Source organism: Acromyrmex echinatior, chromosome 10, assembly GCF_024713525.1.
Source record: "Acromyrmex echinatior isolate Ae372 chromosome 10, ASM2471352v2, whole genome shotgun sequence".
Taxonomy (NCBI): domain Eukaryota; kingdom Metazoa; phylum Arthropoda; class Insecta; order Hymenoptera; family Formicidae; genus Acromyrmex; species Acromyrmex echinatior.
This window is the reverse complement of record NC_141861.1, coordinates 3796961-3808970: the sequence shown is the minus strand read 5'-3', so window position 1 is coordinate 3808970 and position 12010 is coordinate 3796961. Positions and strand designations below refer to the sequence as shown.

Here is a 12010-nt window from a genome sequence, read left to right as displayed (position 1 = left end):
ATGAAATTTATTAATATTTATATTTTTCATTTGAAAATGAATATAAATACAAAACAATTATATGAATAACTTATATTTGTTATATTTATTTAACAAAATGTATTTTTATAGTTTATTACATTTTTATTTTTATTATAATATTTTAACTTTAAAAATTTTAATTTTTTATAATAATAAAAAATAATAACGGCTGATATATCCCTAAACAGCGTGAGAATGGTTTCCAAAGAAAGCCTGTTCTTTTATATTTTTGTATTACAGGGATAACTCGGCAGCCGTTTCATCGGTGATTTTACGGTGATTGTTTTCGATAATCCTTCCTGTCTATAATTAGCTTTGTCAAATCGATAGCACAGAGTCAATTTGCGATTTCAACGAACACGTGCGCGCCTTTTCCGTCCTTTCGAGGGACAGCCAACATATTGTTTGCGCGCAAGAGAGCAGTTTGAGGGGTGCGCTCCATCCCTGAATCAATTAAATAGATATTAGCCGTGTCACTTGACGTGGCTAAGAGAGCGAGAGACCGACCCTTACAACGAGCGCGTATAAACATCGCGCGTTTCCGCGTGTCAAATCGGATCTCGTGTTTATGCTACCCCGAGGTGACTTCGACGAGGGGAGGAGGAGGGATTGTATAAAGTTATTAGTTATTCCCCGGCGCATCCCCTCGTTTCGCGACATTTCCATGTCCCAGAAACGCTCTAATTACGTCGCGCGAATGGCGTATGATTTATCCACCACATTTTTTCATCCCCAAAACCCCTATATTCTCGCCCCGCAATAGCTCGACGCCGACAAATCGTTTTCCAATTTTCAAGATAGATTTATCGCTTAGATAGTCGAGATTTATCTTTTTGTAAAATTATTTTGTTTATTCCATAAAAATAATAGAATATATATTAGGAATATATTAAGAAATCTATATATTTCAAAATACATAAATGTCGATTAGATGCTTAATGGCATTTGTTGTATACCTATAGACTCTCTAAAATTTTTAGAATGAATCTCTATAGAATAAAATCTCTCACTCTCTTAAAGATTGAAAGTGAGCTACTCTTTTTCAAGACTGGCGTAATTTATACAATTTATAGTGAAATTCCACTTCTAAGAATTTACGAAAGGAAGTATGAATATCTCTGGATTAGCATAAGCAAAACTCGCGCTGTTTCCTACAGTGTGCAAATACTTGCCCTCTTTTTAATAAAAAAAAAATACATTGAAATTTACTCTGTAAATTCTTCGTAAAATCTTACTCTAAAGAGTGAAATCTCATTCTTCAAGTTCGAAAATTCTGCCACTACTTTTCAAGAGTGGCAGAATTTTCATTCTTTAGAGTGAGATTCTACTCCAAGGAATTTAGAGAATATATGGAGTTTAACATCATTTTAATCGATTTCTTCTAAAAATCTGAGAAAATTAATCTGTTATATTTTTTACTATATATTTACATTTCTATATTTTAAAGTTTCTTATATTTATATATTATATTTATATCTTATATTTATATATCTGTGTCTTAAAAACGTTGACTCAACATTTCACAACAATATCGATTTTGTAAGGCCTGTTTTCTTCCTTACATCGCGACAAAATCGTATAACAAATTACAACAGAAGTTTGAAGAGAAGATGTCCTGCGTGAGCGTAATATCACTCAAACTGTTTGATAAACGGTATGCGTTAGAATTGTAAGCGCAAGTAGAGAACGACGTGGATGTTTAATACAACCCTCTGCTGTAATATGAACTATATACATAACTGCAAGCTGACGCCCCGGATCGATGTTCCAAGCGTCGGCGCCGGTAAGCTCCAGCTCTTTCTGCCGTCATTTTCTGGAGCAACCGATACGATACGTATGAAATCAAATGTGAAATTAAATTTTACTTGAGCATTCTGCGAAAGAGAAATAGACCAACTTTAGAAAGAATCGGTAACAATTCATAATAAGAGAAATTAATTTCTGGAAATTTTCAAAACTTACAGATTAAAAGTCGACATTATTAAAATTTGTACATTATTTTTTTAAATTAAAATTAATAAATTCTTCATTTTTTTCTTCATTATTTCTTGTTTCCACATTTTCATTTTAATTTTTATAAAAAAACTGCCTCAAATATTTATTACAAAATCTTTTCAGAATTGAAATTTAACGGAGAGCTACTATTTATTTATTATATTATCCAGTTCTAATTATATTATACATCGCTTATTAAAATTTTGTTATTGTTATATCATTCATGTTATATATCATTATTGTTCGTTTCTTTGAAATTTATTTCGCAAAAAAAAATAAATTGTTAATTTTTTGCTCACACAACTCATCTTCATCTTATTAATTTCAACCATTATGTTTATAATAGATCATAATATTTAATTATACCTAATGTAAATATAAAAAAATTAAAAATATGTCAAAATTAATATTGCAATATTGTATATTACTTGAGGAGCAATCTGTACTAAATTTTTCCGAAATTCCATTCGGATTCGCAGGATCATGCATTACACCGTGCATTACGAAAATGGGGTGATTCCAGCCAAATTTACTAGAATGAACGGAGCCAGCCACGTAAACACCGTCCTCCGGATTTCGCACGTGTTCATCCGATCCGATTTTAATGCGCCGCTAACAATGGCAATGCACCGACCCCGCATCGTCGCCCACAACGGGGTTACGCCTCTGAGCGAAATTACAGGATTTCGTCACGGACCTTTCCAGACTTTTCTGATGCTTATTATGCGGATTCGACACGGAAATCCCTTGAGCAGTTGTGATGAGAGATGATAACGCGAGAAACCAACGTAGAAAAAAATAGAAATCAAAACGTAGAAAAAAACAGAAATCAAATCTCTAAAGAATATAAGGTATATTACTAATTAATATTTAACAATAGATATATGTCAAAAAATATACATTTAGGTAAATTAATATTTAGTTAGGTAAATTAATATTTAGTCATTAAATAAATACTAAATATTATAAACAAATTAATTTAATATATACATAAGATAAATATATACATAGATATGAAAATATCAATCTGCTTATTTTATATATTCTACATTTAATTTATAGAATAATCTTTCAAAGAATTATGCGCAATATTTGACGAAAGTTTCATTATTATATAGAATAGATATTAAACTATCAGAAAAAATGTGATCGAAATTTTCAGAAACTTTTAAATTTAAACTACATAAATGTATTAAGTTAATTGTTAAAATTTATATTTGTATACGCAACACATAAAAAAATTTTGCCACAACCGGAAATAATGATAATTTTCGCCTATCAATACATTTGATTGTGATAACCGTAAGATAGACATATGTTTACAGCATAATCGTTAAGATATGCCAATCTATCTATCACAATCGTATAGTTCTTATAATCAAAAAATGATGGACGACTTTTGGTCGTGACAACCGTAGCCATTTTTTCACATAATTGGAGCTGTAAGTACATCTTATTTTTAAGTAGCAGTTAAAAATAAAATAAAATAGATCAATTATTTATTTAAAATAAAATTCTTTAAGATGCAAAATAGCGCAAAGTACATCTCTTGCAAAGAAGTGACAAAAACTGGAATACTCTCATATATATATATATACTTAATAAAATATAAACCTTTGTACTTAATTTGTATTTTATTTATGATTGAATATTGATTAGTTAGTATTGGAATATTAATTTTGATTACGTTCTTTTTTTTACTTTTTATTCATATATTAAATATTAATCTATTTAAAATATATAATGATTCAAATTAATTGATATACACACGTATATTATATACATATAAGTGAAATGTTTAAAATAAAAATCTTAAGTTTGTTATTTATAAATTGCAAAAGATTTATGTAAAGTATAAAAATATATACATTTTACAGATTATGAACCAAAATTATTCGAAAATTCTTAACCGAAGTCTTCAACAGGTTTATATTATTTAGTTCGTAACTTAATATGGCGTTTCATCAATGCATTATCAATGTAAATTAAAATAAATCAATCAAGATTTAAGATAAAGCAATTGACTTTTTAACTTCTTTACAAAATTCCTCTCTATAGATTCTCTTGACATCCAAATATTAGTTTTTCTTTAAAAAAAAAATAAGGGAGATGAAAAATATTGATATTAAATATAAATAATTGGAATATTTGTTTAATTACAAACTATAAATTTAATATAAAATCTATATAAATTTAAGGCGCGAATAAGATGTGATAAAACACTTTTTAAATAACATTCTTTTTTTCTTTTGCTCACTTATGTGTTTTATTTAGCTACTCGTGCATACATTAAGCTTCTTTAGCTGATGTCTCTATACCGGTCCATATTCGCCATTCACCGAGATTCTCATTAATCGATAATTCTGATTACACATAAATGAAAAAAAAAAATTGATTATACATATTAACCTTGTATTAAATATGATGTTTAGTCCACATAATGTTTTCTTTATTTGTCAGACTGGAAGCTCAATTTTCTCGTCGTTTGGTTACTGTCCATCGCGTCCATCTTACAATCTTTCGGTCGATACACGAGATCAGCTCTCGTGGTACCGGTAGGCTGCGTCACGGTAAGCACCGCCCAACGGGGTTACGAGGGGTACGAGGGAGCCCCAATGTCGTGTCTGCGTCGCGGCGCACGCGTCTTGTAGTGAATCCGCGCGCATTCGGGGATTGCAACGGGGGCGGTTATCCCCGGGGGTATATTCGGCAAAATTTCCGAAAATGCGCTATCAGAGCCAGCAGAGGATTCTCAGAAGAACGGGAAACTCGGACCCCGTAACGTCGCAGGACGTTATCCAAGTGTCATCGCGTGCGGTAACCCCCTTCTTTTTTTAAATTTTTTTTCATCCTCTGCGAGAGTGAGTGAATTAAGCACGCTGGTGGTTCGCTCGTCACTGAAGAGGAAGCGGGATATGAGCTACACCGAACCGCTGTGGGAGATTAATGGAAATCAAACACCAGTGAGTCGAAGGATGAATTCCGCACGACGCGATTTACAGTTTTGTCTTCGATATTGGTGATAAAAGATGAAGAGCAGAAAAGACAATGGTTGTATATACCGTGATAGCAGCACGTTTTCGCTGGCGACTTTAATTAAATTATAAATTAAAAGCTGTTTCCTAAGATTTTAATTATCGCGAGTTAAATAAAAGAAGTATTTTGACTTTGATTGTTCATAATTCCATAAAAATCATCGTATCGCAATTAAAAAACAGATTCTTAAAGCTGAAATTTTGCTCTATCGAATAGTATAATTGTCAATGTTTTTTAAATAGAATATATATAAATCTGAGCTAAAAAATACGACATTACTTTCCTTTCAATTCAATATCTTATATAAATCATCGAAAATCGTTGTCTGTCCTAACTGGAGCCAAGTAATTCGCACATATCCCCAAAAATGAAATAAAATACAGTATTAAATTACAGTCACAATTCGACAGAGTACAATTAACAATTAATTGAGCTAATTGATTAATCCTCCGTTTACATTGGCATAAAAAAAATTTTATTCTCGAATTTTATGTTCATTTTTTCTTTAAATTTCAATTTTCTTAAATTAAAGTTTTAACATTTAAGTTACAAAATTATTTGATAATGTAATAGAGATGTTGAGATGTTATAATAGAAACGAAAAATAATAGTAATTTAAACATAAATTTTTTGGAAGTCTAAAACAGTAAAAGAACTTTGGCTAGATAAAAAAGATCCTGATTGCAGATGGAAGGTTGATTATGTTAATCAAAGTTTGGTCAAAGTAGCTCATATCAGTTATGACGGTTTTTAAAACCGTCTTAAGTAGTCTTGAGACGTCTGATGTCTTATAAGCCAATCATAGAGCCATGTTAGCATCTTAAGATATTTACTTAAGACAATCTTAAAATAAGAATCAACTATAAAATACGGATATATAAAATTAATATATAATATGAAAAAAAATTATTCAAAATCAATATAATTCTATTAGACGCGTTATAAATATGTGTTCGAGATTCTCATGTGATTCGCGCTATCCGAGCCAACTGATTCCCTCAAAGAAAATCTGTATTCGCGTAACAGGTAATCGCGGAGATGTCGCAGTACGTTGGTGGTGAGATCGCTAGCTATCCAATGTGGGACAGTTCCGTTTTGTACCAGACACAGCCGCCTGCTCATCCGCACGTGAACGAGCACGGATTGTACAGACAACCCTGCGCGTTGTTGCACCAGAGGTAATTCATTCCACGAAGAATTGTCCACAAAGTAAAATCAAAAGGTAATGGGACATCTGGAAAATTTATTAATTCTTATACAAGTTTTGTTATGCGGTTTTGTTATCATTCTCCTATAGTCTTCACAAACATCGATGCATTCAACATCCAATGTTTAACAATGCTTTCGAAATTAGGAAAAAAAAACTTTAGTCTGGCAAAGTCATTTTCTGCTTTACGTAGAAAAACGATCATAAACTTGTGCAAGAATTAATTAAATTCTTTTTTTTACTTTCCAAAAGTCCCTTTACTTTTTAACTTTCCTCTGCATATTCAAGTAGAATAATATAATTTCTTGTCTATATTGATTATACTAAATTGATAAATACGCATGAAAAGTCTTTAATAGTTAATATCAATTACCATATTGCAACATACTATGTGATAAAGTATATAAAATATGAATAAATATATAAAATATATAAATAACAATACAATGAAAAAAGGACAAATAAGAATCGATTCTTCCAGATATTAAGTATAAAAAATTCTTAATGCGAAACTAAATACATATACAATAAAACACTGATATAATAATGTTATTATATAATATTATTATATCTTAGTGTTTTATTATGTGTTTAGTTTCGCATTAAGAATTTTTTATACTTAATTTGAAAGAATCGACTCTTACTTATTCTTTTTTATCGTTGTATTATTATTGAAATTTAAGAGTTCTTGATTATTTTATATGATTTAAAGTATATAAAATTTTGAAATTTCAGTCGTTACACGCCAAACGGTCGTTCACCGAACTTGCCATCGTCAACGACGAAAAAACCGAGACGTCGAGTGGCAACGGTATCTCAAAGGAGAGCCGCCAATATCCGAGAGAGACGCAGGATGTTCAATCTGAATGAGGCCTTCGATAAACTCCGCAGGAAAGTACGTATTTTTATTTTAAAAATAAAATATTTAATAATTTAAATATTAGCACATTGATATTAATTTTTTATTGTATTTTTTAATGAAAATTAACTCTTTAAAATATCTATAATTGTGACATAATATTTTCGAGACGGGCGAACAGCTCGTCCAAAGTAAATAAAATAATATATTAAATATAAATATAAATATAAAATTATATATTTTTGAGAGAGAGAGAGAGAGAGAGAGAGAGAGAGAGAGAGAGAGAGAGAGAGAGAGATTATATTAGGTGTAGTAAAAATAATGGATTTCTTTTTACTACACCTAATATATGTATTATACATTTGCTTCAAACAAAGTAAGCTTATAACTTAAAAATCAATTAGAAAAATCCACAAAAATTATTAAATTATCCACAGAATTATTCTGAAAAGATTATTTTTAAGACGAACGATTCGCCCCTCTTAAAAGTCAAAAAATTAAGAAATTATAATACAAAACCTGAGAATTTCTCTCGATTATCTTCAGAAATTTCTCATTTTTAAGTCTTTAATTATATTTAGGTACCAACGTTTGCCTACGAGAAACGACTCTCGAGAATTGAAACGCTGCGTCTGGCGATCACATACATCGCCTTCATGGGAGAGTTACTCGGTATCGAGCCAAGTAGTCCGAAAACGGAGTACATACCACGAGAATACTACTTGCCGAACTGAACTCTTTTCTCTTTTTCGATTAATAAGCGCTCACGCGCCGATGCGAGCTGATATCCTATCGATGGAAAACTTCTAGTCGGCGAGAAACCAGTCTTCCATTATTAATTAGTATTATAGCATTAAGTCTCGAAGTGTAATTTAACGTCCGTATGTGACTCATTATACGATCTTCGACAATATTAGCCGATTTTTGTTTCAATCCATTAATTTTTTCGATACTACTACTTTTCGAGTTGTTCAGAAACTAGTATGAAAGAAATGTAAAATAAATAGTTACATTATATAAATCCTATAAATTTCCAAGCATCTCTCGAAACACTTGTTTTAGTATCGAAAGAATTAAATTTTCTGTCAATCAATCTTTTTTCTTATTACGCTGAAATTAATCCTGCAACGTTTTGTCGTCTCGATTGTGAATCTCATGTGATTGAAGGGAATAATTGCAATATTAAGGAATAAAATTAAACTTCCCTGTCTTTTACTTTTCACAAATACGCGCTGTATATTTAGATGACATTGGATTGCAGCGAAAAAACGAACATATTTTGACTTGAAGCTTCAATGTTGAGAAAGTTAATCGGCAAATGAATCTCGGAATCTCGTACATATCGAAATTGTAAAATTAAAAAGTTATACTTTTTACAATATTAGTGAGAATATATTCATCGAGACCCGATATCTTACATTGTAATTTCTGATTTTAATAATTACTGAATATATATTATATATATATATATACTATATGTCGCTAATTACCAAATTTGCGAACTGTGGAAATAAATAAGTGTCAAAATAAGTTAAAATAAAAATTTAAGTAATATATTATGTCTGGCATTTTAAACTTATTTTCGTGTGAATTCTGGAAATGACTTAAAATATTTATCGATTAAATTTTCATAAGCCATAATTTTTAAACATTTTTATATGAAAAGAAAACTATTATAATTTTTGTAAGCTGCATTATTGTATCCCAGTCAACATAAAAAATAACATTATAATTTTATACGTTATAATTTTATAATTTTATAATACTATATTACAATATTTCGCTCTCAACAACATAACTGAGAATGTTACTGAATACTAATGTTATATTACATTTACTATATATTGTTAAGATCGAAATTATAATATTTGATATTATATATTTCCTACAGCACAAAGTTGCATAAAAAAAATATTGCAGCATATTGCAGAGATTTTGCAGAGATTTTGCAGATATTGTTGCGATATTGTTGCAAATTCTGTGCTATATGGGATATTACTCTTCATTGTGTCGACTGGGATTGCATTCATCTATGTATCACTATGTGCATATTTTAAAGCATCTTTCAGACATATCGTTATACATTTAAAATATATACCACTATATGACTTTTTTACATTTAAAAATACCTTTAAAAATTAAAAATGCATAAACAAATTCACTTAGCACAAGTGTATGTTATTTAATTTAATTTTCCGAATTAAATAAAATAATATAATATACTTGTACATTGTAACTAGCAAGTATTCAATCGTTTAGTTTTCCATCCCTTATATATTATATAATAAAGTCTACTTTAATGACAATAAGCGACTGAAGGGAACGAGTCATCATACAAAGAGGAATTCTGCACGTACATCGCTCGATAGTGGTTTGTCGTGTTATCGATGGAACCTACACGTTATCAGCGTTCTGAAGAAACCTGCGCGAGATAAACCACTCGGTTTACTTGGTGTCGGTATCTGGCAAGTATATTCCTTCTTATCGACCCTGCGTTGACAGAACGGTATAATCTCGCGAGATCAAAAGACCGACGATACTATAGAACATGGTCGCGCTATAAGAGGATAAGGGGTTGACCGAGAGGAACCGGTGGCCACCCAAGAAGACGGTCTCCTTTCTCTCTGTGCCGAACCGGCCGTTTAACAGGACCCCCTTTGATCTTTTCTTTTTTTCCTCATTCGATTTTTGTTCCTTTTTCCTTGCTCTCTTAAAGTTGCCGCTGAGAGATCGCTCGCTTACGTGAGAGGGAGAGGAGACCGAATGGAGACGTCCTCCGTGCTCGAACGATGCAAGTGAGCTTGTTAGGCTGACGTCTCAATTTTAACGCTCTCGATTGGGAGTCGAGGAGTCGTAGGGTTTCGGAGGCGAAGAGAGATACGGTGAGAGAAAGAAAAAAAGAAAAAGATACTGAGGGTGGGCCCCGCATGCGTGGCGGCGTTCGCATAAGCGCCAGAAAGGGCCACACGCATTCACCTTTTGCGTATGTATATGAACGAATACGTATGTGTATTTACACGAGTCATGTACATGGCGAAAGTACGCATTCTAGATGCCGGGATTCGGAATAAAGACAAGTCCCGAGAAGACAAGAAGATAAAGTACACGCAGCGGGGAGAGCGGGGAGTGGTGAAATAACGCGGGTTAAAAGGGCTCTCTGTCGGATCGTGGAAGGAACAAGGGGGGGGGGGACAGGACAGGGAGGAGAAGATGGGGCACCCAGAGGGGGCGAAAGGAAGAAAGACAACGGCGGGTGGCGTCGGGGATGAAACCCGCGGGGAAAAGAAGAAACGCGAAGATAGGAGCCTTGGCTCATAATAGGTGGAGAGGCCGGCGCCTCTCGTAGCATCACCACGTGGCATGCGGCCAACTACTGTCTCCTGATCAATATGCTTACGGCTACCTCGCCTCTCTTTCTATCCCTTTCCTCTCGTACCGTCTCCCTTTTGCGTCTCTCCGTCGTAAGAGAGCAGTGGATCAGGCGTTTCGGTGACGCGATGCGTTATCCGATGACACCGAGGTATCTGGCGTGCCGAAGGTAATCGAGAAAACCGAGTTGCCGTTCTTCTTCCACGAGATCATCGCGATCCTGATGTGCAATCGAAGGATCGACTTTCGACGCGACATATTTAATCAGTATATCAGATAAAAGAGATGTGGCTTCTTTTCAATCTGAGAAGAAGTTTCCCAATTTTCTTTTTAAAAAAACCTGCATTGATAATCTTGCTTCAAAATTAGATTCGATAGATAAATGATAAAAATATATTCTTGCTCTCTAAATTCTTTGGAGTGGAATCTCATTCTAAAGAGTGAAAATTGAGCCAGTCTTGAAAAAGAGCTGAATTTTCAATCTTCAAGAGTAAGATTTCACTCTTCAGAGAGACAATTTAGTCTAAAATTTTAGAAAATGTGGTACCAGTTTCGTATTACAATCAATTGAAAAAATATTACTATATCTTTCGGTTAAAATGTTCAAAACGTTCGCATTCGTGTAGTGAGGACATATTATTATTTTAAATGTTAATGAGGTATTCTTAAACTAGAATTGTAACAAATAGATATATTTTTCTGGCAAAGAACGATTGAAACTATCGAAATATCTGCAGTACGAAGAAAATACTGTATGTGTATGTGATAACTGCGAATAAATCTGAAGATCGTTTTTCAAGTAGAGCAAGCAGTCCGATTTTTCTCCATTCTCAAGAAGTAATTATGGCTATCGACGTTACAAATATATGTGCGAGTGTATCGTTTTTGTGAACTAAAGATCTATGGTGATCCTTGCTCCTGAGGATTCCGAGATAAATGTCTCGTGTAACCATCGCATGGGTGGGACGAATTGGTCATCCGTTTCCACTCGGGTGTTATCTTATCATCGACGAAATTTTGTCGCCGTGGTATACCGTTAGCGCCTAACAGGTGGTCCTCGTTCGCGCCGACTGGCGGCCTCACTCACAATCGGTCGACGTTGCTAATGACGCCGAGATCATTGCGATGCTGCGCGAATCATCCGTGGTACCATGCGTCAGTCACATGGTGGTGATCGAGTGATCTCTCTGTCTCTCTCTCTCTCTCTCTCTCTCTCTCTCTCTCTCTCTCTCCCTCTCCTCTTATTCTCTTTCCCCTCCCTCCCTCCTCCATCTCTCTCTCTCTTTTTTTTTATATTAATTGGAGAACAGTATCTTTACATACCGCATAATGCATAAAGTATGATAAAATCAACTCTCACAGAGTCTTTTATTTAAAAACGAAGGAAATAAAGGACTTTGATTGGTCTATTTTCTCATACATTATGCGTTATGCAAGATTCTGTGCTCCCGCTTTTATCCTTTTAAAAGCCGGTAAAAATGTGAATGGCAGACATACTATGCTATTAAATCAAACACAACGGC

At 33.1% G+C, this 12010-nt stretch overlaps 2 protein-coding genes across 2 annotated transcripts in view; one reads left to right on the top strand and one right to left on the bottom strand.

Annotated features, from left to right (window-relative positions):
* Positions 1–12010, bottom strand: part of LOC105143331 (uncharacterized) — an 83905-nt gene that overhangs the window by 33703 nt on the left and 38192 nt on the right. The gene's annotated exons all lie outside the window — the stretch shown is intronic.
* On the top strand, positions 11–8677 carry LOC105143265 (48 related 3). The gene is made up of 3 exons (XM_087410646.1): positions 11–6230; positions 6995–7154; positions 7700–8677. The coding sequence occupies exons 1-3, from the start codon at positions 6091–6093 to the stop codon at positions 7850–7852; spliced, it is 453 nt and encodes a 150-aa protein (XP_087266772.1). The 5' UTR covers positions 11–6090; the 3' UTR covers positions 7853–8677.

Excerpts from the sequence above, each read along its gene's own strand:
- LOC105143265 (XM_087410646.1), top strand. The coding sequence starts at position 6,091 with ATGTCGCAGTACGTTGGTGGTGAGATCGCTAGCTATCCAATGTGGGAC. Across the intron at positions 6,231-6,994 it reads TGCGCGTTGTTGCACCAGAG|TCGTTACACGCCAAACGGTC; the intron begins GTAATTCATTCC and ends TTGAAATTTCAG. Across the intron at positions 7,155-7,699 it reads TCGATAAACTCCGCAGGAAA|GTACCAACGTTTGCCTACGA; the intron begins GTACGTATTTTT and ends AATTATATTTAG.